The sequence below is a fragment of the Protopterus annectens genome, chromosome 3.part1 (genome assembly GCF_019279795.1).
Source record: "Protopterus annectens isolate FY-2018-M chromosome 3.part1, PAN1.0, whole genome shotgun sequence".
Classification (NCBI taxonomy): domain Eukaryota; kingdom Metazoa; phylum Chordata; order Ceratodontiformes; family Protopteridae; genus Protopterus; species Protopterus annectens.
The window spans coordinates 733,087,900-733,114,506 of NC_056732.1; the positions used below are offsets into that span (position 1 = coordinate 733,087,900).

Here is a 26,607-nt window from a genome sequence, read left to right on the forward strand (position 1 = left end):
ACTACCACATTAGATGATGGTACTAAAGCTGTCAGTGACTTCATATTTAAAAAAAAAATCACCTCCAAATTCATTAGAAAAGACAATGACCTTGGATTCCTTCATGTCCAACTTACTATTAATAAAATCCCTTATCATGTCATAGGTAACTATAGGACTCCCACTATGTCCCCCTCAGCCTGTACTTCCTACCTAACCAGTATGAAGTTTCTATGCATTAAGCCAAACAGCATTCTCCTAGGAGACCTCTCTATTAACTTGGACACTTATATGTCCTCAAACATGCATGCCCAGAATTTTATGGACTCAATCTATTCAAATTCTCTGAACCAGTTAGTCTGCACCTCTACAAGGGCTGAAAAAATCCTAGTCTTAGTCCTTACCAATATGGGATAGCTTTGCTCCCCAGCAATTATAACTTCCTCCATGGTCAAATCAGAGCTCAAATCAGTCACATTCACCTTAAGACTGAAGCCATAAGCATCTGCCAGTACCATGGTATTCACTGATTATGTCAAGAGGAAGCAACTTAAACTGAGTGATGACCTGGCTAAATTGAAAAGCCACTTCCATCATGATGGCCCCATTGCTCAGAAGCATAACTGCCTCAACTGGTGTCCTGTATCAGTCCCATGAACTAGCAACCCCACCCCCTCAGCACTTCAAGTGAAGGGAGGAAAAATTACTTTTGCAAAACCTACCTTTAGTACCCATTCCATGCATCCACCAACCCCCAACCAGCTCTTCAAGCAAAAAAAAAAAATCTGCTCCTTCTACTGGCACATCAGTAAGGTGGCCAGATGTATGACAGCTCTCCCACCCCATCCATCCATGTCTCATTTCTGTGCCCTGCCCCCAACCCTACTTTCACACATCTTAATTTAAAAATATATATATTTTTTCTTTTAAACTGTAGCAAACTGCTTGCTATAAAAGTAGCAAACTGCTTCATCATTTTATACCCAGCATGAAGCTCTGCAGGGCTCAGGTTTTAATTTAAAAAACAAAGAAAGAAATCTCTTGTATTTTAAACTGTAACAAAGTGTTTGCTACAAATGTAGTATGCAGTTTGCTACAGTTTATACCCTAGATTGAGTGCTACAGCACACAGGACTTAGTAAAAAAAGAAAGAGATTTGTTTGCCTTTAAACTGTAGCAAACTGTTGCAGTTTATACCCCAGATGGAGTACTACAGCACTCAGGTTTGAGTATTAAAAAAAAAAAGAGAGAGAGAGAGAATTTTTTTATTTATTTATTTTATTTTTATTTATTTTATTTTACATTTGTTTACCGGGGACGTCCGACAGGAACGAGGTCCATTTACAGCGAGGCCTGGGGTGAAAAGCTCCACAACACCACAATTACAAACAAAAAACAATTCTTACAGAGGTATATATACAATCAAAGAGATATATTGTGCAACAGTTTGTTGTGAGCAAGCTTAGCTTATACATAGTAGACCCTGGATGTCAGTATTGGTAGAACAAAACACACATTGAGTGATACAATCAAAAACTGATGCTATTAAGGAGACATCTCACAAGATAAAATAATTTGCAAGATAGTAGGCCCTGTATGAGAGTATTTGAGTACTGTATATTAGAGATAGTAGGTAGTGAAGAGAGGAGGGCAGCAAGATTTGGAGGAGAGCAGGAAAGCATTTATGTGATTTTTTACTTTTAAACTGTAGCAAACTGCTTGTTACAGTTTAGACCAAACACAGAGAACTACAGTGTTCAGGTCTGACTGCAAATGCAATACTGGATTTTAAAAGCCATTATTCCATGAAAGAGAAATCAGGATCTGCTGAATGCGCCTACCCCACCACCACCACCACCACCACCACTTTGCACCCAGGACAGCAGCCACTTCCACCCCACTCTAGCTCCACTACTTCCATTACCACCAAATTTTACACACATTTTAATAGTGTATAGATGTATCTGTGCCCCATCAGAAGTAAATATATCTCCAAATTTGAAAATAAACCTGTATGGTGGAGCCCTAATATAAATAGGCTCTATAATAAATGAAAAAAAATCATTGTATGCAAAATAAAATTTACTATAAAAATGCCAATAATGCTCTTGCTAAACTTAACAAGGAACTCCAGACCCTGATGGTATGGGCTAAAAATAGCCAGTCAGGTAAAGAATAACTGCAATGCCTTCTTTAACTATGTTAGTAATCGTAGAAGCAATGCCCAGCACTGCACAGAGCTATTAGTAAAGGATATCACATCCTTGGACCAAGAGGACATAGCCAGTGTATGCTAGTAGACAAATTTAGCTCAAATTGCATTACCCTAGATCACGTATCTGCATCTATACCCCCAAACCTCCCATAAATAAGTCCTCAAGGCACTATCCAAGGCCAAGAGTACTACTTCTATAGGGAAAAAGAACATACTAGGCTTCCTACTGGTTAGCCTGAAACATGACTTATCAGACTCTTTATTTTGGTTAGTCAGTATCAGCCTTCAAACAGGCTTCATGCCAGATAAATGGAGGATAAGACCGTCATCTGACTGCAAAAAGGTTGGGCTTCAATGGATCCAGGTAATTAAATATCCATAAGTCTGGCCAGCCTAATCTGTAATGCTACAGGAAGGATCATTATGGAATTAATAAATAAGGACATAGGTTACCTACAAATTTGACCCAAGTCAGTTTGGATTAATAATGGACAGATCCTGCCTACGTAACCTGGTTGAATTTTTCGAGAAGGTTAATGAAGCAATGGATAAGGGCAAATCCGTACACACCATATTCTGAGACCTTGCTAAGGCATTTGCCACCATCTCACACCCAGCTATCATAGATAAACTCTCACAACTAAATGTAAATCCATATGTAACCCATTGGACAGCACATTGCCTAACAAACAAAACACAGGAAATTAAGTTGGGAGACTCTATCTCCTCAAAAAAAAAAAAACTGTCACTAAGAGTATATCCCAGGTTTCAGCCCTTGGGCTACTCCTCTTTGGCATATACATCTCAGAACCCAAAGCAAATGTTAAGGATTTATGTCTGACCAAGTTTTCAGACAACAGTAAACTCCCCATACTCCCCGGAGGACACCATAATCCTCCAAGAGGCCTTAACCATACCAATAGCTACTGTCAAAAATCATGGATAAAAACTAAATGACAAGAAATGTACAATCCCATCCTTCAGAAAGCATGACTTTGCTTGTAACCATCACATTGACAACACACCCCTGAAAGTTGATCCTATAGTCAGGAATCTGAGAACCTATGTTGGCAATGAAGTCTCCTTTGATCACTTTGTATCCGATATTGTAAAGAATTCCTTTTTAACTGCACAGCTTATATCTAAAGTTATGCCATCCAGGCATGTAATCATTCCACTGCGTTTAGCTGTCATTATACCATTGGATCTAAGTTGTCACAGCTGGAGTGATCACAATGCTTTCTCACTAAAAAAGACAAGGGCTTAAATCACAAAAAACTATGCAAACCATCTCAAAGACTTGTCCCTCTATTTGATATCATACAGGCTACTAAGACATGACCTACAGTATGCCTCATGTATAGAACCTCAACAGATCCTATCCTGCCAATCCTAACACATATTTGTAAGTCTAATGGTAGTATGATCACCCAATCCAGTGGTCACAATCTCTCTTGCAACATAAATAGAACATGTTGGAGGACTGGTATTTATCACATTGAATACTTTTTTTTGTGAAATGGTCTTCCACGTAAGGCAAAATACTTCTGTTATTCTATTCAACCATAATTTGGACAAATGGAATGATATTGCTAATTCATCCCTGGTTTAGCACCCATATTCCTCATGGATAGAAGCAACAAATAAATGTCCCAACATTCCATTCTTCCCACTTCTAGTTTATTTGCACACAAAATACAAGAGCTAAAAATTGCCATTTGAATGTAAAACAAGTTTTTTTTAAGATCCTCACAGATAAATAGTCTAGTAAGTACCTATTAACCTGTGCTGTGAGATGAATTTTTCAGCAGTCCTGTTATTATTATTTTTTTTAATTTAGTGATGATATGGGCTAAAAATAGCCAGTCAGGTAAAGAATAACTGCAATGCCTTCTTTAACTATGTTAGTAATCGTAGAAGCAATGCCCAGCACTGTGCAGAGCTATTAGTAAAGGATATCACATCCTTGGTTTGTGCTGTGTTATGGAAGATGTATTTGCAGTTGTTTTACTTACTTTGACTTACTCTAATGAAGTTCTGTTGGAGGATGAAAGCAGTTAACTAGCTTATTTTGTTTTGCCTTTTTTTTTTTTTTTTGCTATATAACAGATATATATACAGATACAGCACCTGTATTGCTTTGGGTATATGAATCTGCAGATGTCTTGTGCCATTCAATGCAAGCATACATTTATTTTGTTGGAGAAGGTTAGCTGTGAAACTGAGAACTATTTGAAACACTAAATTTAAGAAACTGTTCTTGCGTGTGTATTTTGATTTGCAGGACAATGCAGATTTCTTTTACATTGACGTCTGGTCATCCATATACACCTGGGGAGGGTTGCCTCCACCTGATGAAGGTTCCTTTGCAGTCATCACAGAAGGACAAACAATCTTGTTAGATCAAAGCACTCCTGTTCTGAAGATGCTTCTTATTCAAGGTATTCAGCTAACAGTTTTTAACAGTACTTATTCAAGTCTTTCTTAAAATTTACTGGAAGCAGTCATATCATTTGCAATGCTTGATAGTTGTGTTTCATGAAAACTTAACATTTTACCATTTCACCAAGTAAAATGCATTACTTATAATATTAAACGTCTTGATTCACAGAGTAATTTTAAACCATAGCTGTGTTACAGCATATCAAATTTCAATAAAACCTGTGTGTGTGTGTGTGTGTGTGTGTGTGTGAGTGTATGTGTGTGTGAGTGTGTGTGTGTGTGTGTGTGTGTGTGTGTGTGTGTGTGTGTGTGTGTGTGTGTGTGTGTGTGTGTGTGTGTGTGTGTGTGTGTGTGTTTTATTTATATATATATATATGTGTGTGTGTGTGTGTGTGTGTGTGTGTGTGTGTGTATATATATATATATATATATATATATATATATATATATATATATATATATATATATATATGCATATATGTATACATATGTGTGTGTGTGTGTATAAAATGTTGAATAAATAAGTACCAGCAAGATTTTCTGGCATTAGACACAATTTAAGCAATTGTTGATGCAAATAGCAGTGGATTTGCTGTACAGAGATAAATCTGTGTTGCAAAAATACATTTTTTATTACTTTGTGGACCAAGTATATTATTATATCTTCACAAAAGATGGACAGAGAGAGACATGGTAGGTAAAGAAATGTAGCTACCTAGCTAACTTGATAGCTAGCTAGATTGAGAGACAGACTGCTAGACAGAAAGAATGATTGAGTGTGTGTGTGTGTGTGTGTGTGTGTGTGTGTGTGTGTGTGTGTGTGTGTGTGTGTGTGTGTGTGTGTGTGTGTGTGTGTGTGTGTGTGTGTGTGTGTGTGTGTGTGTGTGTGTGTGTGTGTGTGTGTGTGTGTGTGTGTGTGTGTGTGTGTGTGTGTATGTATGTTTGCATGCCCTTATACTTCCAGGTAGCAATATCCTTCAGCATCATCACTCCAGTTTTACCAATATTCTACATGGGGACAGGGTGTCTTGTCAACTGTTGCCACCTTTATTGGTTCAGTTCCAGCCTCCTACCTTCTTTGACAGTCATTCCTGACTGTCGCATGTTTTATTTAACACAATTCATCTATCTCTTGACTGGACATCCTCATAGCCTCTTGACTTCTTCCCGTTTATCCCAAATCTGTTTCACCAAGTAGTTTTCTGCTTTTCTGCACATGTGACTAAACTACTGTAACCTGTTATCTTTGAACTTCTCCGCAAATTGGGCTACTTTGGCTTCTGCTTTGATGTCCTTATTTCTTCATCTGCCCCACAGTGTGCATTTTACCTCCCATTTCAGTTACTTCATCTCCATTACTTCAAGAGTCATCAGCTGCTATGCCTTCACTGCCCAATAGTTTGTGTCTTACAGAAACAGTAGTCACACTCCTGGTTTATACAATCTACTTTTTAGACTCTTTTGCATTCTTCTATCACACACTACCCCCACCCTCTCCCAGTTGGCTGCAGCACCCCTGAATCTAGCTTTGACCTCCCCATTCTGACTTCCCTTCTTTTCAGCCATATTTTCCAGATATTCAAGGCTATTAACCTGTTCTACTATTTTCCCATCTTTCCTCAGTTTTCAGTTTATTCTGATTTCCCCCATTTTCCTCCATAATAACTGCCTTGTCTGTCCTCAGTTTCAACTCATGTGTCTTCAGTTCTGCACTTCAGTCCCCTATCATTTGCTGAAGTTCCTGTTCAGAGTCTGCTTGTAATGCTACTTCATCTGCATACAGCAGCTTTGTTGATCTGTTCCCTCATATATGCTTGCTAATGTAGTCCATTTCCAGTATGAATAGCAGTGACTTCAGAGATGAACCCTAATGCATGCCCACTCCCACTGGAAACCCTTCCGTGAGTCTGAACACCTTTCATACATATATCATTGGGTCCTTGTTCAAAGCCTGCATTACATCTATCAGTGTTTCCAGGACTTCAGACTATTTCAGGACTTCCCAAATTAGTTTTCTTGGGACCTTGTTATATGCTTTCTCCAAGTCTAGGAATGCCCAGTTGAACTATTTCCTCATCTCTAGATTCTTCTCCACTGTCTATCTCACTGCAGATATTGGGTTGACTGTGCTGCATCCTGATCTGAATCTGAACTGTCATCTTCCCATTTTACTTTATTTTACTGTGCATATTTGTCAGTCACCATCTCTAGCACTTTCATACAATATGACAAGAGTATTATATCTCTGTACTGCCTACAATTATGGATGTCCCCTTTGTTTTTGTACACATTGGCACGAGTGCTAAATCTCCAGTCATCTGAGATATGCCTTTCTCTCCACAATGTAATGAGAACCCTCAGGAGCTATTTCTCCCGTAACTCATCCAACATCTTGATTATATGTGTCATGACTTCATCTGAACCTGCTACTTTATCTGACTTCTTTTTCCCCATTCAGTTTCTACTTCCTATTGGGTGGGTTCTTCTTCCTCTCTCATTGTAGGCCATGAATGGGGCAATATAGGTTCTGTCAGGTTTCTTCATTCAGAGGTTTCTGGAAGTGTTTCTATCTGCCTTTGACGTCCTCTGGACTGGTGAGCAGACTGTTGCTGGTATCTTTATGAATGATGTCTGATAACTGTTTTATTTAGCTTTCTCTCTTTGCATTGCATCCAGATATGACATTTCTTTTGCCATTTGCTAACTCTCTTTTCAGAAGCTGGTAGAGTGTCTTTGATGCCTTGTTTTTTGTTATTGCTCCTGCCCTCTTACCATCTTTGTAAACCCAGTACTCCTTCTTAATCTAGTCCACCCATTCTATCTCCCACTTTCTCCTGTTCTCCTTTCTTTTGATAACTTTCTGGACTTCTGCATTCCACCACAAGCTTTCTTATGTACCTTATTTCCATATCTGGCTCTGCTGCTTATCCATTCTGTAGTCTTTACACATACTGCTTTGAGATGCTACCATTCTTTTTCAGCTCCACCTATTTCCCCTTTTATACCTGATGTGCTGCACGTCTGAGTATTTCCTTGAACCTCTGTGCTTTCAGTCCAGTCAATGTCCAGGTCTTCAGTCTAGTCTCTGTTGAACGTAGAGTTTTCTATAACCATAGCTTACAGCAGATTGTGGCCACCACTAGTTTATGCTAGGAGCTAACTGTTTTACTGAGGATGATTTTTCACTCTCTGATTCTTCATCAGTGCCCTTTCCTTACTAGGAGGAAGCCCAGTTTAGTTGTATGTTGACCACTTTTGTATGTGATTTTGTGGTTATTTTTGTCTTTGTGTACCATGTGTTGGCCACCATCAAGCCATTTTCCAGATGGAAGTCCAGAACTGCCTCCATTTCTCTATTCCTAACGCCCAACCCAGGTGGACCTAGCCAGTCATCATATCCTTTTCTGTCTGTCCAGATATGAGCACTTATAACCCCCATTATCAACATTAGCCCATTTTCATAAGCTCATAGGTTCATAAGTGAGTACTACCTGCCCTTGCAGGCCATTTTATGCCTAGTCAATTTCCCTTGAAAGGTGAGAATCAGAGCCTGTATATTGTACATTGTGTCTGTGAAGTGAACAACTTAAACATTGTGCCAGCTCTGAACCCCTAAAATGTATCAACTGAGACAGGCAGGAATTGAACCTACAGTCTTCTGAGCCATAGCCAGATGCATTATCCATTGCACCACTGCCGCTGGTAAAGGGACAAGCAGATGCCTGGATGAAATTTGAACTCATGATCCCTGGTCAAATAGACCAGTGCTCTAACCACTGAGCTACAAGACCACTTTGAATCATGTTATCTAGTAGGTCCTGCACCTGCTGCCTGAATGCACTCTTATTTGCCATCACAACCCTGCTATGGGGCATACTGAGATTATGAATACAGTCTTATCTTTACTCTGGCAATATGATTGCCATGAGTCTTTTTCTAATTTTGATGACATCCCTTACTGATTTTGAAGACTCTGTCTCCACAACAATTCACACACCATTTCTATCCTGTCCTCCCATTGAATATTACATTCTTGATCCTACGTCAAATGAGTTTGCTGCACTAACTTTCCACCTTGTCTCCTGGGGCAGTACAGCTGGGACACCATCTGATCAGCAGCTTACTGACTTAAGGCTGGGCTTTCTAGGCAGGCACAGACCAACTAATAGGAGCACATAGATCCTTCTCACTGTAAGAATGGCTCCCTGGTGTAGGTCAGGTCCTCAATTCACTCTCCACCAACCCATGGCCATTTTTTGGCAATATTAGTTGACATGACCAACTCACCTAGATCCAGTCTTCACACCATAAAGTCACTACCCCTGATACAGTGTGCCATCTGCGATCTGCACTCTCCTGTATAGAAGATGATGTGCACCATAGATGATGCCTCAAACAGTTGGTCTGCACAGTTCTTCCCCAGATATGCACCACCTGGAGTCTGTGCTTCTGCCCACTGTTCCAAATCAGGTGCTCTGTGTTGGCATACCTCTCAAGTTTTACTGGGAAGGTTGGGTTTGGACACCAGTACTTTGCATTCTTGAAGAGGTGAGATGGACCTGAAACAGACATGGGGGAAACATGCAAACTCCTTCTAGGCAGTGACCAGAGCTCAGACTCGAAACCTGTACCATGTGTTGCTGAGGCTAAGACCTCAGCCATTATAACAACAATGCTTTTTTTCATGACAGGACAGAAAAAGGAAATTAAATAATGCATTTTTTGTTAGCATTAAGTGTAATGATGTCATCTCTATTACTTCCCTAGCTCGTTGATGGGAAAGGATGTCTCTCTTTGGGAAAGCTGCATTTTAATTTCTTAATGTTTTAATCTAGGCTTCACTAAAGTTATAGTATTCCTCTTAGGACTGCAGTACATGCACTGACACTTAAGGCCCCAGACAGTCAGTACACCATTGTTGTTGTTGTTGTATCTTTTGGCTTTTCCCGGTTAGGGGTCGCCACAGCGGAACTCCGGTCTGCTAATGATTGGCAGTAGATTTTTACGTAACGAGTTGCCAGCTCTGACGCACAACCTTCAACAAAGGTACGCCCATTCACGCATGTCTCAACACAGAAGACGCTTTAGCTGAGAATCGAACAGGACAACGTCATGCTGTGAGGCGACAATGCTACCGCAGCACCACCACCGCAGTTTCCGTACCATCCAGAAATTCAGACCAGTTTCTGGGCAAGTCTAATCCTTCATGCTGTCATGATGACTGAGATGGAACAGGAAACATGAATGCAAATGTATAGAAGACATTACCCGCCAACAGTTGTTTTCCTGCCTTTTTGCTCCTTTACCCATCAAAATTCTAACTCACAATACTCTTGATATTACCTTTTTTTACCAGGTCATGTTGTTAGCTTCTCCTTTTAATGTCTCTGAAGAGAATACAGTGGCATATTGTATATTTACTGTCACAAACAATCTTGCTAAGAAACAAGATTTGCCATTAATTATCAGCCATTTTGCATTTTATTTCTATTTCATCATTAAGTGTCACACTTAAAATTTTCATATGCTTGATTTTCCTGCAAGTCATTGTCATTGCACACTATTTTTATTCAATACTAGCAAGGAACTCATGCAGAACCTAGTAAAATGTATTAATTAAATATAAGCCTGTGACCAAGTTCTTCATCAATCAACGAGGTTACTCAGTCAAAGTACAAAGATGGACTTCTGTGGTGTATTTCTGTCCTCTTCCAAATTGTTTTTTTTTTTTTTTTTTTTACTGGTTAAATATATAATTTCATATTTTGCTGGTAATTTGGTACCATTTGCTGTACAGGTGGCAGCTTGCTTTATCTTTCATTCCATGGCTCATTCTCCATTTGCTGTTTTGCAGTCACATCACATCTAGTCATCCTAGTCCTAAGAACTAGTTAAGAAGTCAGTAAATAGCTAAACCTCATTGTGAGATTGATTAGCTGCACAGATACCAAATGAGCCAGCAGAGAGGAGATGGAAGTCAAGTGCTTGACACTGGCTGTCCTTTCTCAGGTGAGGGGCTACAGTATAGTCTGCTGGGGTAGACTGTGCCATTCGTGGCTTGGACAGCAGTGCTTAGTACCATAGTCTGGGATCATGCATCCGTTTTGTTTTTCAGTGAGTGAATGAATGGCAAGCTACTGCAAAAGGGGTTAGGGTATATAAGCAAAATACTTGAGCCTACCACAGATAACAACACTCCCACTCTGTAGCGCAAGGGAAATGATTGGGCCAATGGGTGTTGCTCCTTGAAGGAACAAATGGGCCAATAAGGCAAGTTAGATGGCAATTTCATATGCAATAAATAAATAAATAAACATATCTACAAGTGATTTCATTCTCATTTTCAGTATTTTTGAAATTAATGCAGCATCTGAGTCTAACTGTTTGACAGATGCATCTGCTTTCATTATCTTTAGCTTTTCCACCTCTTTCCAGTTATTATACTGAACATGCAGCTGCTACATCGATGACCATTTCTTCCCATCTCTTCATCACTTCTTTGGCCTCAGATTGGCTTTTTACCTAATTAACTCTAAATTTTGGGGATAAATGTTGTCCAGAGATTATCATTGCTTCCCCACAGTGTTTGATTCTCAATTTTGTTTCCCACCTGGAGTGCTTTCATAGGTTCATAGGTTAGTACTAGGCTAACTGCCCTTGCGAGCCATTTTAAACCTAGCCAATTATCCCTTGTGAGACTCAAACCCTGTACCTTGTGTTTGTAAGGCAAACACCTTAACCATTAGGCCACCCTAAGTGTGTGTGTGTGTGTGTGTGTGTGTGTGTGTGTGTGTGTGTGTGTGTGTGTGTGTGTGTGTGTGTGTGTGTATCTCTAGCATCATCTTTAGGTTTTCTGCTGTCTATTGCCCACTGGGATAGTGCCCAACCTAGATCTGCATGGATACTGAAAAAATGAATTAATGAATGTTGCATACTGCAAATCATATGTCAGATGTGCCTGGTTTGAATGAAAATGTAAGACAATGCATCCAGCTAAGCTAGTTGTGTGGACATACCATATTTCATTAAGCATATCTCAACTATTCCTGATTTCACAGAATACCATATTTCATTAAGCATATCTCAACTATTCCTGATTTCACAGAATGTCTCTAATTTTACCTTATATTTTTGGTCTGTTCCACATAAAATTTGTGGTTTTCTGGCAAATCATTGAGGACTGCAGTCATTAAATGATGACTGACATTTTGAGTTTCAGACTTCATAGCCTTCAGAAAATATATATTAATGTAAGATCTGTTATTATATCAACTTTCTAGGTATATAAGAACAATATTAAAATCTTTCCCTATTTTTGGACCTTTGTCCACATTATTTGTTGACTTTGTCACTGACTCTTTAGCTGAGGTTGAGAGCTATGCTATTAGGTGCACTAGATTATGACAATGTCAGTTACTGTTTGACGGTGGTACTGGTATGCTGTACGATGATAGCAATCTGTTCCTTGGGTCACTGTTAGTGGGTATTATGTCAGATATGGCAGCAGATGGAAACATATATGTTTCCACTTTTACTGTCTTCATTTTTGGAAATAGTCGCACTAACGTTGCCATTAGCACTTCCATCAGTCAAACTGACCTATGATTACTAATATCAACCAGTTACACCCAGTGTAAAATGGAAATGCCTGATTTTAGTCTTAACCTTTCTTTTTAAGTATACATTTTTATTCTTATGACTAAACCAATGTGACTCCTAAAGACTCATTCAACATATGGGGAACCATTTATCCAAAGAAAAGAGCAACAAGGAACCTGTTGTGAGGCAGTATATCAAACGGGCAATGATATAGCACATAGGATCAGAAATTGTAAATGTCATATTATAAAAGTGGAGAAAGATATAATAGTAAGGAATAATTTAAAAAAGAAGCAATGCATACACCAAAACATACAAATCTGCTTTTTGTAGTGCTTAAGAAATTAATCTGCACTGCTTGTAATTGTTAGTGTATAGATATAAGTATAGCCAGAATGCACACTGTTTCATTCATAAGAGCATTCAGCTTAAGGACAAAATGCCCTTACAATTCCTTTTACTTTATATTTTAGGAGGAAAACTGGTCTTTGATGAAGCAGACATAGAACTACAGGCTGAGAATATTCTCATTGCAAATGGAGGTATCCTACAGGTACGTCTTAATAACTATTTACTTTTTTCCACAGATTTACTGCTCATAAGAACTATCTTCAGCCATCTTCTGATCTATGAGCAAGGTTTGCAGGATTAAAACAAAGCTGTCATGAATTACAGGCAGATGCAGGAATGGTGAAAAGGCAGGCATCCCACAAGCTACTGCTCTATGCTGCTATGGAGGAACAAATGGAAATGAGCCATATCAGACTTTGAAGCTATGCCTCCACTCGCAGCAATGGCCTTGTTGGTTTTGTTGGGATAGACTGCAGTGGTTGTTGCTTCGACAATATTGACTGTGGATTGTTTGCTATAGTCCAGTATCCACATTCAGTTTTGAATGAAGGAAGATATCAACTGGATGCCTTCACTGGCTAGTTATGTGTTTCTTCCTTATCATGGGCATGGGACAGTAGACTTTAGGATGTCTGCCTTTTCACCATTCCTGTGTCTGCTCACATTTCATGACTGCTTTGTTTAAACCTTGCAAGCCTTCTTCATAGGAGTTCAGAAAATGGCTGAAATTAGAAGCTGGCAAAAATAGGAATACATGCTTTCAAAAACTCCTTATCATAAACATTTCACCAGTGTAGCTCATGTACATTTGGTTGGGGAACAAAGCATACTGCTTATGAATGTGCTGAAATAATAGCATTAACATAGCCATTTTATAAAGAAATGTAATAATTTTCATAACTCTTACTCAAAGTTTTATATGTATAGTTTTGTAGAAACATAAAAAGTTAATGCACGAACTTGCTGCAGTCATGGACACCAGTTTTATTAATTCACGCATAACGAAAATACTAAGCTCTTTCGCCCTTATGACAAATAGGGCATCATCAGAGTTACTGCAGCAAGTTTGTGCATTCATTGTTTTATGGTTCTTAGTACAGTGACCCTTGTGGTATGTTTTTATTGTGTTTTTCATTAGATTAATAGTTTTGTATTCCCTTAAGCTCTCCTTTGCTGCTCTGGAAGTCAGCTTTTATTAGTTATGTTGCTTACAATGGTTCTAACAGAAAGAATATTTCTGTAGGAAATGTTCATTGAGCATGGAGCACGTCTGTCTAAACAAAGAAATGTCTGACTGACAATATAACATTTTTATGACATATAGAACAGAGCTGTAGTCTTCAAATGACAGTATTACTGAGGGTCACAGTGACTGTATAAGAAATTCAGAGTTGACTGTGACATATAAGTAGGTTTCCTTCCCAGAGTTCCATGACACCCTGCTGAAGGTAAATATAATGTTATTTTAGGGTCTACTACAGGTGATTGTGTACTAGTAGCTCACAACACATTTGCTGGTTGCCAATTGCTTGAAAAAAGCAAGTGCTTTAACTCCCACTAGCTCAATGTCCTATAACTTCTTAGCAATGCCAACACCAGATCCTATAAAACTGTTGGCCTACCAAACCCTTAACTCTAACCTTAAAACTCCCACCCATTTCCAATCCCCAATCCTTGCTCTGTTACTGTAAAACTCCATTCCCCACCCCTAACCTAAAAGTCCCCAATCACTTCCTAAAAACTCCATGCTCTTCCTTAATCTAAATTCCCAAATTGCACCGTAACCCTAAATCTCCCCCTACCCTCCTGCTCCCTAAACAAAAAACAAAATTCCTGCTCTTTAACCCTAAAACTAGCCTCCTGCTCCCTAACCCTAAAACTCCCACTCTTTAACTCTAAATCCCTTTTCTGATCATTACCCTAATTAACACTTCCTCCCCCTCCTACTTCCCTTCCCACTGCTGATGCACAGTCTTTGCTCAGACTGGAGTTATATGTTCGGCAAGCTACAGCAGCTGTTTGCCTGAGCTCATACTGGCGTCAGCAGCCTGCAAGATGCTTGAGTCCCTGGCTTCAGTGGATTTTGAGAGCTAAGGGTGACTTGAGGGCTTGTAATGGAACAGTTATCTAAATGCAAGTGTACATTGTAACTACCACCTCTCACTGAGGAAGTTTGCTTTTATTTCTTCATTTATTTATTTATTTATTTATCTACCACTTATAATCAGTTTAAGTGGTTGATCTTATGTTGGGCCCTCTCTTTTCCACAATGACTCTGACCAAAGGAGTGGGTAATATGCAAGTCATGCAGAGTAAAATTCATGCCATGCAACATTTGAGCAACTGTCAAATCATAAAACAAACTGACTATCCAGTTCATATGTTCATATTATGCTCAGGGTGCAGTTTCTAAAGGAATAAAAATGCATGGTCTGTGGGACTCTTTGGACAGGCCAAAGCACATAAACATAAAGAAAATGCTAACAGTGGTTCATGCTTAGAAAACACTACACCATCTATGGGCTCAGAGCACTTTACAGGTGATTACAGACAATACCACAATGACGTGGCATCTCAAAAAACAGTGGGTTACAAAGTCATACCCTCTTTGCCACTGGCAATGATAGTTTGGGAGTTGGCTGTTCAGCATTCTCTGACTCTTTTGGTCCCTGTCATCTTTTAGAGCAAGTTAGAAGATCCTGGATAGACCCTCATGAGTGGAAACTTGGTACAGCCCTGCTTCAGGACTTGATCCAGATGTGGGGGACATGTCAAGTAGATCTGTTTGCCTCCTTACAAAACAGATGACTTGAAAAATTCTGTTAGAGAGAGTCTTTTAGTCAAGCATGGAGAAGGAATGCGCTGTCATTCCCATGAACGGGAATATTCCTGTATGCTTTTCCTACCCTTTCCTATGATTTCAAATCTACTTCTAAAGATTCAGAAAGCATAGACTGTCCAAGATGTATGGTCATAGTTGTAGGCCAATTTGTACATCAGTGTTGGGAAGATGAGGGTAGTATTCCTCATCATTCAGGCTTATAGGACTCCTTACCAGCGAATGTGGCAGCTGTTCACATCAACAACATGGCAGTGGTTTTGGTATATAACCAAGCAAGAGGGAACTCATGCCATGCCTCTATGTCAAGAAGCAAAGTGGGAATGGGAATAATCTCAGCCTGCAAATCACAGTTTGATTCCCAACCATATTCCTGAAAAAGCTAACTCTTTAGAAGACAGGTGCAATCATTGCTTAATGATACCTCATCAGTGTTCTTCAAGCTGTGAATAACATGGAAGCTGTTCCTTCACTGGGAATAGATTCACTGTAAATTCTTTACATCTTTGTCCATCACCAAGTACAGCAACATTTTTTCCCTGATCCCTCCATGGAAGGAACATCTTAGATATGCATTTATCCAGAAATGACCACAGAAACTGCATTATATTTCTTCCCATTTCCCTTTATTGTGATGTTCTTTAAGAAAGTCAGAAAGGTCAACAATAGCTCTCAGATTAGAATTAACAAGTGTGGTCTCATCTTCTCCATTAGTCTTAGTCTTTTAGGGCCTTCAGATCTTGACTGAACCTTCCTTCTGTCTAGCCTCATTTGATATTCAGTCCTTTCAAGAAACTATATAGTTTCTCCAGTTCCACTAAAGGCCAGTGACCCTACGTATCCCTCTAGGGTAGTCTATATTTTTTCCTTCTGATCACAGGTCAGATGCTAAACATATGTACAACAGCAAATGGGCACATTTTCTGATATGAACTACATTTAAAGGTTTGTATCCTTCATGGTTTCAGTATCTGCAGCATTAGATAGAAGACTCAGTTATTTCCTTCATAATAGTGCACCTGGCTGCAGTGTCTTGATTTCCACAAGGCTCTTTTTCTTTATCCTTGGTATCTATAAAAGTGGGTAATGCCTTTATTATGTTTTTTGTTGTAGTCAGGCCCACAACCTAAGATACGTTCCTGCATGGGATTTACACTTCATACTTAAAAAGCTGATTTGCTGTATATCTGAACCAGTTGCAACTACAGAGCTTAAGTTTCTACCATGGAAAACACTTTCTCATGACCACTACTTCAGCTAGAAGAGTTTCAAAATGATGTGTAATTGTGAGTAGCCACCCCATGCTATTTTTGGTCACAAGGAGAAATTCCTCTGGAACAAATTATCTTTTATGCTATAGGTAGCCACTGACACTATCCTTAACTGGGCTATGTGCCTACCTGTATTCTTTCTAAGCTACTCAAGTAAAAGACAATATATGCTGCATTACACAGATGCCTACAGACAGCTCAGACTTTATTTGGACAGAATCAGACACTTAAGAAAAGAATCACACTTGTATCTTTCTCTGAGGGAAAAATGGGACCGTTTTTTTTTTCTTAAGTTATTAATTTGAAGCAAGTTTGATCACGGTGTTGCATAAATGCTCTTCATATCATGATAGCAGAGGAAATGGTGAAAAATAAAGTGGAAGTGATTTTGGAGGAAAAAATGTAAAGCGAGAATGATCAACAGGTTGTGGCTTGAACCAAAAATGGAGATGATCAGAATTCAGTGATAACCCTTAATAAAAAATGCAATGGAACTATAGGAATCTACATGACTTGTGACATTTATCAGAGTTGTTAGTCAGATATGCTAGAAGATTAAACTTTGTGAAGTATTTGACTGTGATGTTTGCATGAACAATATGATGCCACATTGTCAATAAAGCAAAAAGTACACACAAGGTAAGTGACAAGGCAGTGTATTGATTAGTAGCTGGTTAAAGTGGAAGATACAGCAATAAGGAAATGTTTGAGATTGAGTGGAGTGACTGAAGGAGAGGAAGGAGTAGAATGAACTTTGTTATAACAAAGATGGTATTCATGGCTGGTTTTACAAACAAGTTGATGAGCATTGAGACGGCCTATCCGATGCTATTAATTTTAGGCAAGTTAAAAAGTGAGACTAATTCTAATATATTTAGTGATGTGACATGAAAAGGAACATGATGCATCGTATTTCCATTTCAGTCGTGAAACTAGACTGCTACTAAAGTCTACAGTAATTTCTTCACTGCGTATACATGTGTTTAAATTCAGATGAATAGCTATATATGATTTAATTAGTGAAGCTCACAATATCAAAAATAAGTAAACAAAAGAAAACATAGATATATTTTTTTTACATGTCTGGAATTAAACCCACTATATTTAATGGTTTGTAGATCGGAACTGAAGCTGCTCCATTTCAGCACAAGGCAATTATTACACTCCATGGGCACCTTCGGTCTGTCGAACTTCCAATTTATGGTGCAAAGACATTGGCTGTGCGTGAAGGTGTGCTAGATCTTCATGGTAAGTACTGATTAAGTATTGATTATAAAATAAAAAGCAAATGTCTGCTTTCCTGGTTCTGTATTTATTAATATAATATGAATAAAAAAGACACACATAAATACACTCAGATTTCGGGAGTGTCTTACCATGACATTTTTAATATTGTATAAGCTACACATACTGCGTCCTTTATTCTTTTTTTTTTTTTAATTTGTCTTATTTAGCTAGATAGAGTCCTCTGGGTGAAAGACCCTTTTTTCAAGGTATTCTTGGGATTAAGAGCTCTAAGCATGGAAAAAAGAAACCCCACAATATGAGCAACAACATAAAATATTTCTTCAGTGCAGTATTTACTTTACAGGTATAATGAAATGCTTCCCCAAGACATAAAATGGCATAATATCATGGACATCGAAATGATTTTAATAGTTTAAAGAGTGTGCAGTCACTCCATCCGTTCATTTTCTAAATTACTTTTCCCATTGTGGATTACACTGGTATCAAGGTGAGCAGGATAGACAAGCCTTATGTATCCCTAGCAGCAATCTCCAATTCCAGCTCATTTTATAGGATCCAAAAACATTTACAAGTAAGCAGAAATCTATAGTCACTCTGATGTGTGAAAGGTTTCTCCTGGGCCTCTTCTTAGTGGACTGGGCTTAGTGCAGCTCCTATGGGAGGTACTTAGGGGCCTTCTATACAAGATGCTCAAACCACCTGAAGTAACTCCTTTTAACTCTGTACCAATTTGGTAGCCTCCTCACTCTACCAGGAGAGTATACCCAGCTACCCTCCTAAGGAATGCCATTTCTGCAACTTGTATATATGACTTCCTACTCATGCTCAGTGCCATGAACTGATGATGGGGACATAGACTGACCCATAAATTATAAACTGCATTTTATAACTAAGCATTGGTTCACCATTGCAAAATAATAATATCTTCAAGGTGCTTATACTGCCCCCATCCCATCCACCCCACCTGCAGAGAGTAGTCTTTCTTTTCCATAAGAATCTGTGGTCTCTGATTTGGAGATACTGATTTTTATTCCAGCCACTTCATACTCAGCAGCAATTTACTGCAGTGCAAGCTGAGTATACCAGTTGCTTTAGGCTAATAGGGCAATGTTCTCAGCATACACTATATTACCTCTGTACAGATTTTCGTAAAATGTGCAGACTTTTGCCTCATATTTTTAGTCCATTTTTCCTAACATTGTAGTTTTCTGGCAAATTAGTGGCAAATTATTAAAGACTGAAAAATAATGACATACATTTGAGTTTCAGACTTCATACCCATCAAAAAATGCATGCTAATGCAAAACCTGTTCTATCAACTTCCTAAGCTTATAAGAGCAATATTTAAAAATGTACCCTATTTGTGAGCCTTTGTCTCACATTTATTTGTGGCTTTGTCCAGATTTCTTTCTCTAAGAGGTTGAGAGATATAAACAGCATTGATACATTGTTGATAGTGATTGCCAATGTACTTGCAGATCCATTAGCTTTTAAGTGGTCAGTAAGTTACGCTTTGGTGAAGGATTTCTACATGATGTTTTGAATATCCTTATGAAATAAGTTTGAAACACAGGGGATAACCACTGTAAATGCTTTGTCACATTCGGCATTATGATTCTTCCTGACTTTGGTGAGAAACTTGCCTGAGGATTTGAGTGTCTTCAAAGCCCAGTGATGAATCTGACTTAAACAATTGCACAAGACCTACACATGATACATCCCAGCCAGGAAATAGATTAAGCTATGATTTAAGTGCCATTTGAATGTCACAGGAAAGACACGCTCCAGTCTTACGAGCACTCATACATGCACATACACAGTAGTGTCTTAATATGTGGTACTTCCTCCCGACACAACAGTGCTTTGTTATTGTTAACATTGATATTAGTGTCCCATAATACATTTGCATCTATCTTAGTACACGATATTAAATGCAATAATAATGCATGATTTTCAGTATCACATTTGATATTTGTGCAGTTAGTGAAATACTTACCCCTTTGTCATGCTCATTCTCGGGGGGGGGGGGGTATCCTCATGCTTGCTTTATAACATTCCTGGACCTCTAGTGGGTTTAGATTAGTGGCCTGGGTAGGACCAAGAGATTAAATGTTCTCTAGTCTCATAGAGTACTTAGTCTGGGGCTCTGTTATTTCACTATGGATATTTTCAGACCATGGAGAATCTTAATGGTTATGCATTTGTCTTCTTGCCTATTACTGGTCACTCATTCCTGTCAGAGAATTCATTGGACCATTCCTGCTTCTGTTTTTTAAGGATCTGGACATCATTCCTTCTTAGTGTGCAGCTATAGACATCCACCCTTCTTTAGGAGGATCTGATCATTCTCACTTCATATGGAGGGGGATATGGTCATTCATACTTTTTTTTGGAAAGTTTGGCTGACATTGAAGCTCATTTGTCCTGTTAATGGTATTGCACTTATTGGCAAATAGCACCTCAGATCTGGCTGGCATGTTCCTCCCATGTACCATCTCCTCTATCAACTCTGTACATCAGAGGCTCTGCACTTGAGACATTAAGGCCTGGTTTCCATTCTTCATTTGTAGTCACACTCTGAAACATGTTGTCTCGTGGGAAAAGACTGATCTGGCAGCTGAACTACATGCCCAGACTGCTTTTTCTGTTCTTCAGTCATCAGGTTTCTTAGCCCTAAGCTGTAATTCGTAAACAACACAGTTATTGTTAAGTAAAATTATTTGTGCATTGTATATTGGTATATAATTAGAAATGCATCTGTTTTGGGCTTAACTGTTTTTTGATAGGGTCTTATAGCTTTGGTTGTGTTGTTGAGCAATATTATTAACTTTTCTGCTCACCCATATATAGATGAAGCACAGATGTGAAGTGCTTCAGGCCATCAGATTTACAATTTTTTTTATTATTATTTTTGCCCTCATTCCTGCTGGCCATCAAACTTCCTGTCAGTCCAACATTATACACTCCAAAAGGAGTTGTCAGCCAGGCAGATATGAGGGTGATCTCACCAGCATCCCAGCAATGAGAAAATTTTCATTTATCATATAATCCTGCCTTTGGTGGTGATATGAGTAGTTTTGTCACTGCTGCTTATGGCCTTCTCAGCATGCATGACAGCGCCCCAAATATGTTAACAAAGGCTACCATCACTGGCTTGGCAGCCATACCCACATCTTCCTTTTACCAGTTCCCTGCATCATTACAAACCCCCACTCTTCAGGCAAGGTTCTGTCATTGCAGTGGCAGAGTGAACTGGACAGGTACCACTGGCACTCCACTAGAGGGGCACCTGAACCACTCATCAAACTTGGGTCACCTGGCCTGTATTCAAGGTTCTATCCCCATATGCCACCAGTATAGAGAGAATTACAAAGGTTTTAAACACTTCTGAATTAAGATGTGAGCCTTTGTCCCTGATAACCTGTTCTGGCAGGATGGTCCTTCTGAACCATATTCATAACACTGCAGCAGACTTCTCTGAGGTAGTTAATTATCTGCTCATAATCTCTGTGCATTTAGAGTGTGCACCCAGAGCAGTTTAGAGCACTGAGTCAACAAATGACCGTGCAGATTCATATGCATACAGAATCACAATATTGATGGTCGCTCCTAAGGATGTGAGGCTCACTGTGGTGGTGGTGAATTCTGAAACATTCAACATCTAGTACAACCTTTTTCTAAACCTACCATTTCTTGTCAGTTGCAGGACATTACACAAAGCAATAACCCACAGATTTAATACCAGTAGTTCTTAAGTGTCCCTCTGATATGTTGCATAGGATGAATTACCACTCTGTAACTCTACATTATGGTTCCAAGCCATGTGAATTTCTGCCCTTCCTCTCTACAAATACAGTGTGCACTCATTCATTCATTTTAAGCCATTATTTTATGGAGATAGTGAGTCATTTCTGGTTTCATTTTTCATGATTTGTTGATTGATGGCAGCTGTTCAATGATCATTGTGCAGAAGAATACATTGGATGCCTCTGAAACACAAGATGCTATTTAATCAATACATATTCACTTTCAAATTGCAATGTCCAAATTTAGCCACACTAATAACCTGGCACATTCTAACTAGAGAGCTCAGATCAGCAACAGTAATATTCCTGCATATTCTTAAATTTACTTTAAAAAATAGAAGATAGAACATCTGGTTTGTGCCTGTCTGCTAAATGGGACAAATTCACATAATTATTACTAAACTAGGTGAATTCAAACACTTTGCTAAACAGCATCTTAAAAAAATATTCAGTCCTGATGGCATTGTGGTTGTCTTAAATGTGTCTCTTTAACAGGGTTTTGTTTCCCTTCCTGATTATTTTATTGTACCTCATTTCAACTCTTCAGACATGCCATGAGAGCAGAATTTTAACAGCATATGTATATTCTTTTTTTAAGGTGCTTACAATCAATATTAACTAAGAGTTCTCCTTTTCTATTTTTAGCCATTGGGTATACCAGAACTACCAATATCTTCATTAAATTATGTTTGTAAATGTTTTCTTCTAAGCTGTTTTGATGAATGGTGTATGTGTTGTACCTCTGCAGGGAATTTTAAATCCATTCTCCTATCTCTTCCTCTTGGCCTATGTGGCAACCTTCATTTCAAGTTAAATTTTGTACAAGATTAAACTATTTGAATTTAGCTTATGTATCTGTTTCCTTTGCCTGAGTTATGGCTGTAAATGGTCATTGGACCAGTTTGCTTACCTAGTTAACAAATGCAAATATTAAATAAAAGAAATATTACCTCTGTTTATTGGTGGATTGTTCAATTTTTTTATATTATATATATTATCATCATACTGTTTGTAACTTATTAATTCCAGTTTCCCTGAATCTATATGCCTATATGAAATTGCACTTGTAAATTCTGTAATATATGACCGTTATTTGTTTTTCTATCTGTTCCCAAGATCTTCTGTGTCCTAAAGATTGTAGGTAAAAATTAATTGCAGTTTAGAGTGCCGTTCATTGTCAGTAAATTTAAAATCATAAATGAAGGGATAACTGAGATTAGTGATCAGAGAGCATACAGCATGAGAAAATGGTGTCATATAATGGAATGAATAGAAGTAGCTTGGATTACAATGCTCATTGCATGAACATTCCTGGTTTGTGTGATCTGTGGTACCACTGAGGTGGAGATCGCAGCTGTTGAAGAAGTATAAATGGGATTCCAGCAAACATAAAGTACAGTTTTGTACCTACCATAAATGTAGATGTCCGATAGGCATGCATCTGCAGTCCTTACAAATGGGTTGTCCTGTCGTCAGGCAGCCCTTCGGTCGGCCGGATTCCAAAGTCTGGGTCTGGCCTCGGCTGGTGTCGCACTTCACCCGACGTCATAGCGGCAGTTCTTCGGGTATAAAGGCATCAGCCAACGCCACTTTCCTCAGTGTTTCTTGCCCCAGATGCCAGGTGCCCTCTAGGAAGGCTTAATTTGGATAAATGCAAATGGTTCCAAATAGTAGAGAGCAAACAAAAAATAAGCATGTATGTACATATATACAAACAAATACACCATAATAGATTCCCCCAGCTAGCTACAAGATGGGCAAATACCCTAGGAGTACCACAGAGGGGAAGGAGGGTGGGTAACCCTGACTGCAGATGCATGCCTATCGGACATCTACATTTATGGTAGGTACAAAACTGTACTATGTCCTTCAAGGATGCATCTGCAGTCCTTACAAATGGGTAGAATACCATAGCCAAACTGGGGGTGGAGGAGAAATAAGATTATGGTGTAGCTAAGATCCCTTGCAAAACAGCAGTGGCAAAACCTGCTCGGGATCTGGAGTATAAAGGTAAATTATAATGCTTGGCAAATGTATGCACGGAGCTCCAAGTAGCAGCCTCTAAAATGTCTTTGGTAGCCACTCCTCGTAGGAAAGCTGTGGTAGTGGCTGTTGCCCTTGTAGAGTGAGGCCTGATGTTTTCTGGAGTTTTCTTCCCATGGTAGGAGTAACAAAATCTAATGCAATTTCCTATCCACTTAGAGATTGTCTGTTTTGAAATTGCTTTTCCTTCCATTCCTGTTGCATAAGCTACCAGTAGTTGGTCAGTTTTTCTATTGCCCTTGGTCCTGTCCAGGTAGTAGCGTAGTTGTCTATGTACATCCAAGGTATGCAACAGTCTTTCCCCCTTGTTCTGTGGGTTGGGGAAGAATGTAGGTAGATGGATAGCTTGATTTAAAGATACTCTGGAGACCACCTTTGGCATAAAAGTAGGATTTGTTCTCATGGACACTCTATTTTGATGGAAGATCAGGAAGGGCTGTACTGCCATTAATGCATGTAGCTCAGATACCCTTCTTGTTGAAGTGATTGCAAGCAAGAAAGCAGTTTTCCATGATAAGTATTGTAAGTCTGCTGTTGCTGCTGGTTCAAAAGGAGGGAGTGTCAACTTTTCTAGCACGAAGTTCAAGTCCCACACAGGCAATGGTGTCTTCCTAGGTGGCTTTACATTTTTAATTCCTCTCAGAAACTGCCTGAGCAGAGGATGTGAGAAGACTGGAGGATCCAAGTTGTATTCTGCTGAAATAGCTGATGCATGAATCTTAATGGAAGAATAGGACAGGCCGTTGTGGAAGAGCTCTGCCAAGTATTCCAGGATGTTGGCTATGTTTACCAGTGACACATTTTCTCCCTTTGTAGTACTCCAAATGTGATATCTTTTCCATTTTGCTGAATAATTTTTTTCTTGTTGAGGGTCTGCGAGCCTCCAAGATAATGTCTTTAACCCTTTGGGATAAATTTGGGTTATTTGGTCTTATGCAATGTTCCAGGCAGTCAGCTGTAGTGTTTTCAGGTTTGGATGCAGGGTGTTGTAGTTGTTCTGTGTTAACAGTAAGGGAACTAGAGGTAGAGTCCATATTTGTTCCCGAGACATGCTCCTCAGTAATGGGTACCAATGTTGCCTTGGCCAGTCTGGAGCTATCAGGATGATCCTTGGACGGTCCTCTTTGATTTTCAATAGCACCTTGTGCATCAAAGGAAGTGGTGGGAATGCATATGCTGTCAGGTTTTTCCAACTGAAAGATAGGGAGTCCACTTTCCAAGCTAGTGGGTGATACGTCCTTGTGCAGAATTTCTTCAGTTGGTGATTGCGTGGGGATGCAAATAAGTCTATTTCTGGTAGCCCCCACTTTCTTGTAATGGTTTTGAAGATGTCCGGATGCAGCATCCGTTCGTGGGCATCCGTGGTAGTTCTGCTTAGTATGTCTGCTAGAATGTTTTCTTTTCCTGGCACAAAAATTGCTTGTAACTGGATGTTGAAGCTCAGGGCCACATTCCAGAGGTCCATTGCCATCCGGCATAGAGGGTACGAATGTGTGCCTCCCTGTTTGTTGATGTACCACATAACTGTAGTGTTGTCTGTCCTTATCAACAGTGGACCTTGTTGAAGAAATGGTCTGAATGTCGGAATTGCCAGTTTTACTGCCAGCATTTCCTTTTGATTTATGTGTAGGTGCAGCTGATCTTGAGTCCATAAGCCTTGTATGCACTTGTCCAGCATGTGTGCCCCCCAACTGAGGTCTGAGGCGTCCGTTGTGATTGTCTGGCTTGGTTGAGTGCTGTGGAAGGGCAGTCCTTTGTTTGATTGACAGGCCTGAGCCCACCATTGGAATTCTTGTTTCAGGCAAGGAATTATTGGAATTTGGGTTTCTAGGCTGTGCTTGTGCTGAGACCATAAATTCCTTAGGTACCACTGTAACTTTCTCATATGCAGTCTGGCATGTGGAACCAATATTATGCAAGATGCCATGTAGCCCAAGGCTTGTAGAACTTTTCTTGCTGTTAGCTGGTTCTGCTTTGTTAATGCCAAGAAGTAGAGAGGGAGTTGCTCCTGTTTTTCTACTGTTAGGAATGCCATTTGTCTTGATGTGTCCAGTTCTGCGCCCAAAAAGGTTATCCTTTGGGATGGTATCAGCCTTGACTTTTTTATATTGACTGTGTATCCCAGGGCTTGTAGTAGATAAATGACCCTTTTCAAGTCTTCTGTCAGCTTGTTTTTGTTGTCCGCTTGTAACAGGCAGTCGTCCAGGTAAGGGTAGATTTGGATTCCCTGAAGCCTGCAATGAGCAATTACTGATGCCAGGCATTTCGTGAACACTCTGGGCACAGTAGATAAGCCAAAGGACAATGCTGAGAATTGATAATGCTCTGATCCTGCAAGAAATCTGAGGTATCTTCTGCAATTTGGTCATATGGGGACATGCAGGTATGCCTCCTTGAGATCTAGAGTTACCAGCCAAGACTCCTTGCCCAGCATGGGAAGAAGCTGCTGTAGGGTCAGCATTTTGAATTTTGGGACAATGAGGAATGTGTTTAAAGCGGACAGGTCGAGAATAGGTCTCCATTGGTTTTCTTTTCTTGGTACCAGGAAGAGTCTGGAGTAAAATCCCTGTCCTTGCTCCATAGATGGTACCTTTTCTACAGCTCTCATGCTTAGTAAGTGAGTTATTTGTTTTAGAGCTTCTGCCTTTTGATTTGGAGGTAGGTTTGGCATTCCTCTCTTCCTTGGTAGAGTATGGAAGTGAAACCTGTAACCTTGGTCTATTGTCTGCAAAATCCACTTGTCTCTTGTGATGTAATGCCAGTTTACTGAAAATAAGGCTAGCTTCCCGCCTAAGGGTGCTTCTAGTTGTTCCC

General features: G+C 39.4%; 1 protein-coding gene across 1 annotated transcript in view; it reads left to right on the plus strand.

Annotated features, from left to right (window-relative positions):
* Positions 1 to 26,607, plus strand: part of PKHD1L1 (PKHD1 like 1) — a 1,597,738-nt gene that overhangs the window by 1,153,130 nt on the left and 418,001 nt on the right. The window contains exons 46-48 of the mRNA XM_044066249.1: positions 4,479 to 4,635; positions 12,709 to 12,788; positions 17,815 to 17,944. Coding sequence (XP_043922184.1) covers positions 4,479 to 4,635; positions 12,709 to 12,788; positions 17,815 to 17,944 — 367 coding nt within the window. The remainder of the gene's footprint in view (positions 1 to 4,478; positions 4,636 to 12,708; positions 12,789 to 17,814; positions 17,945 to 26,607) is intronic.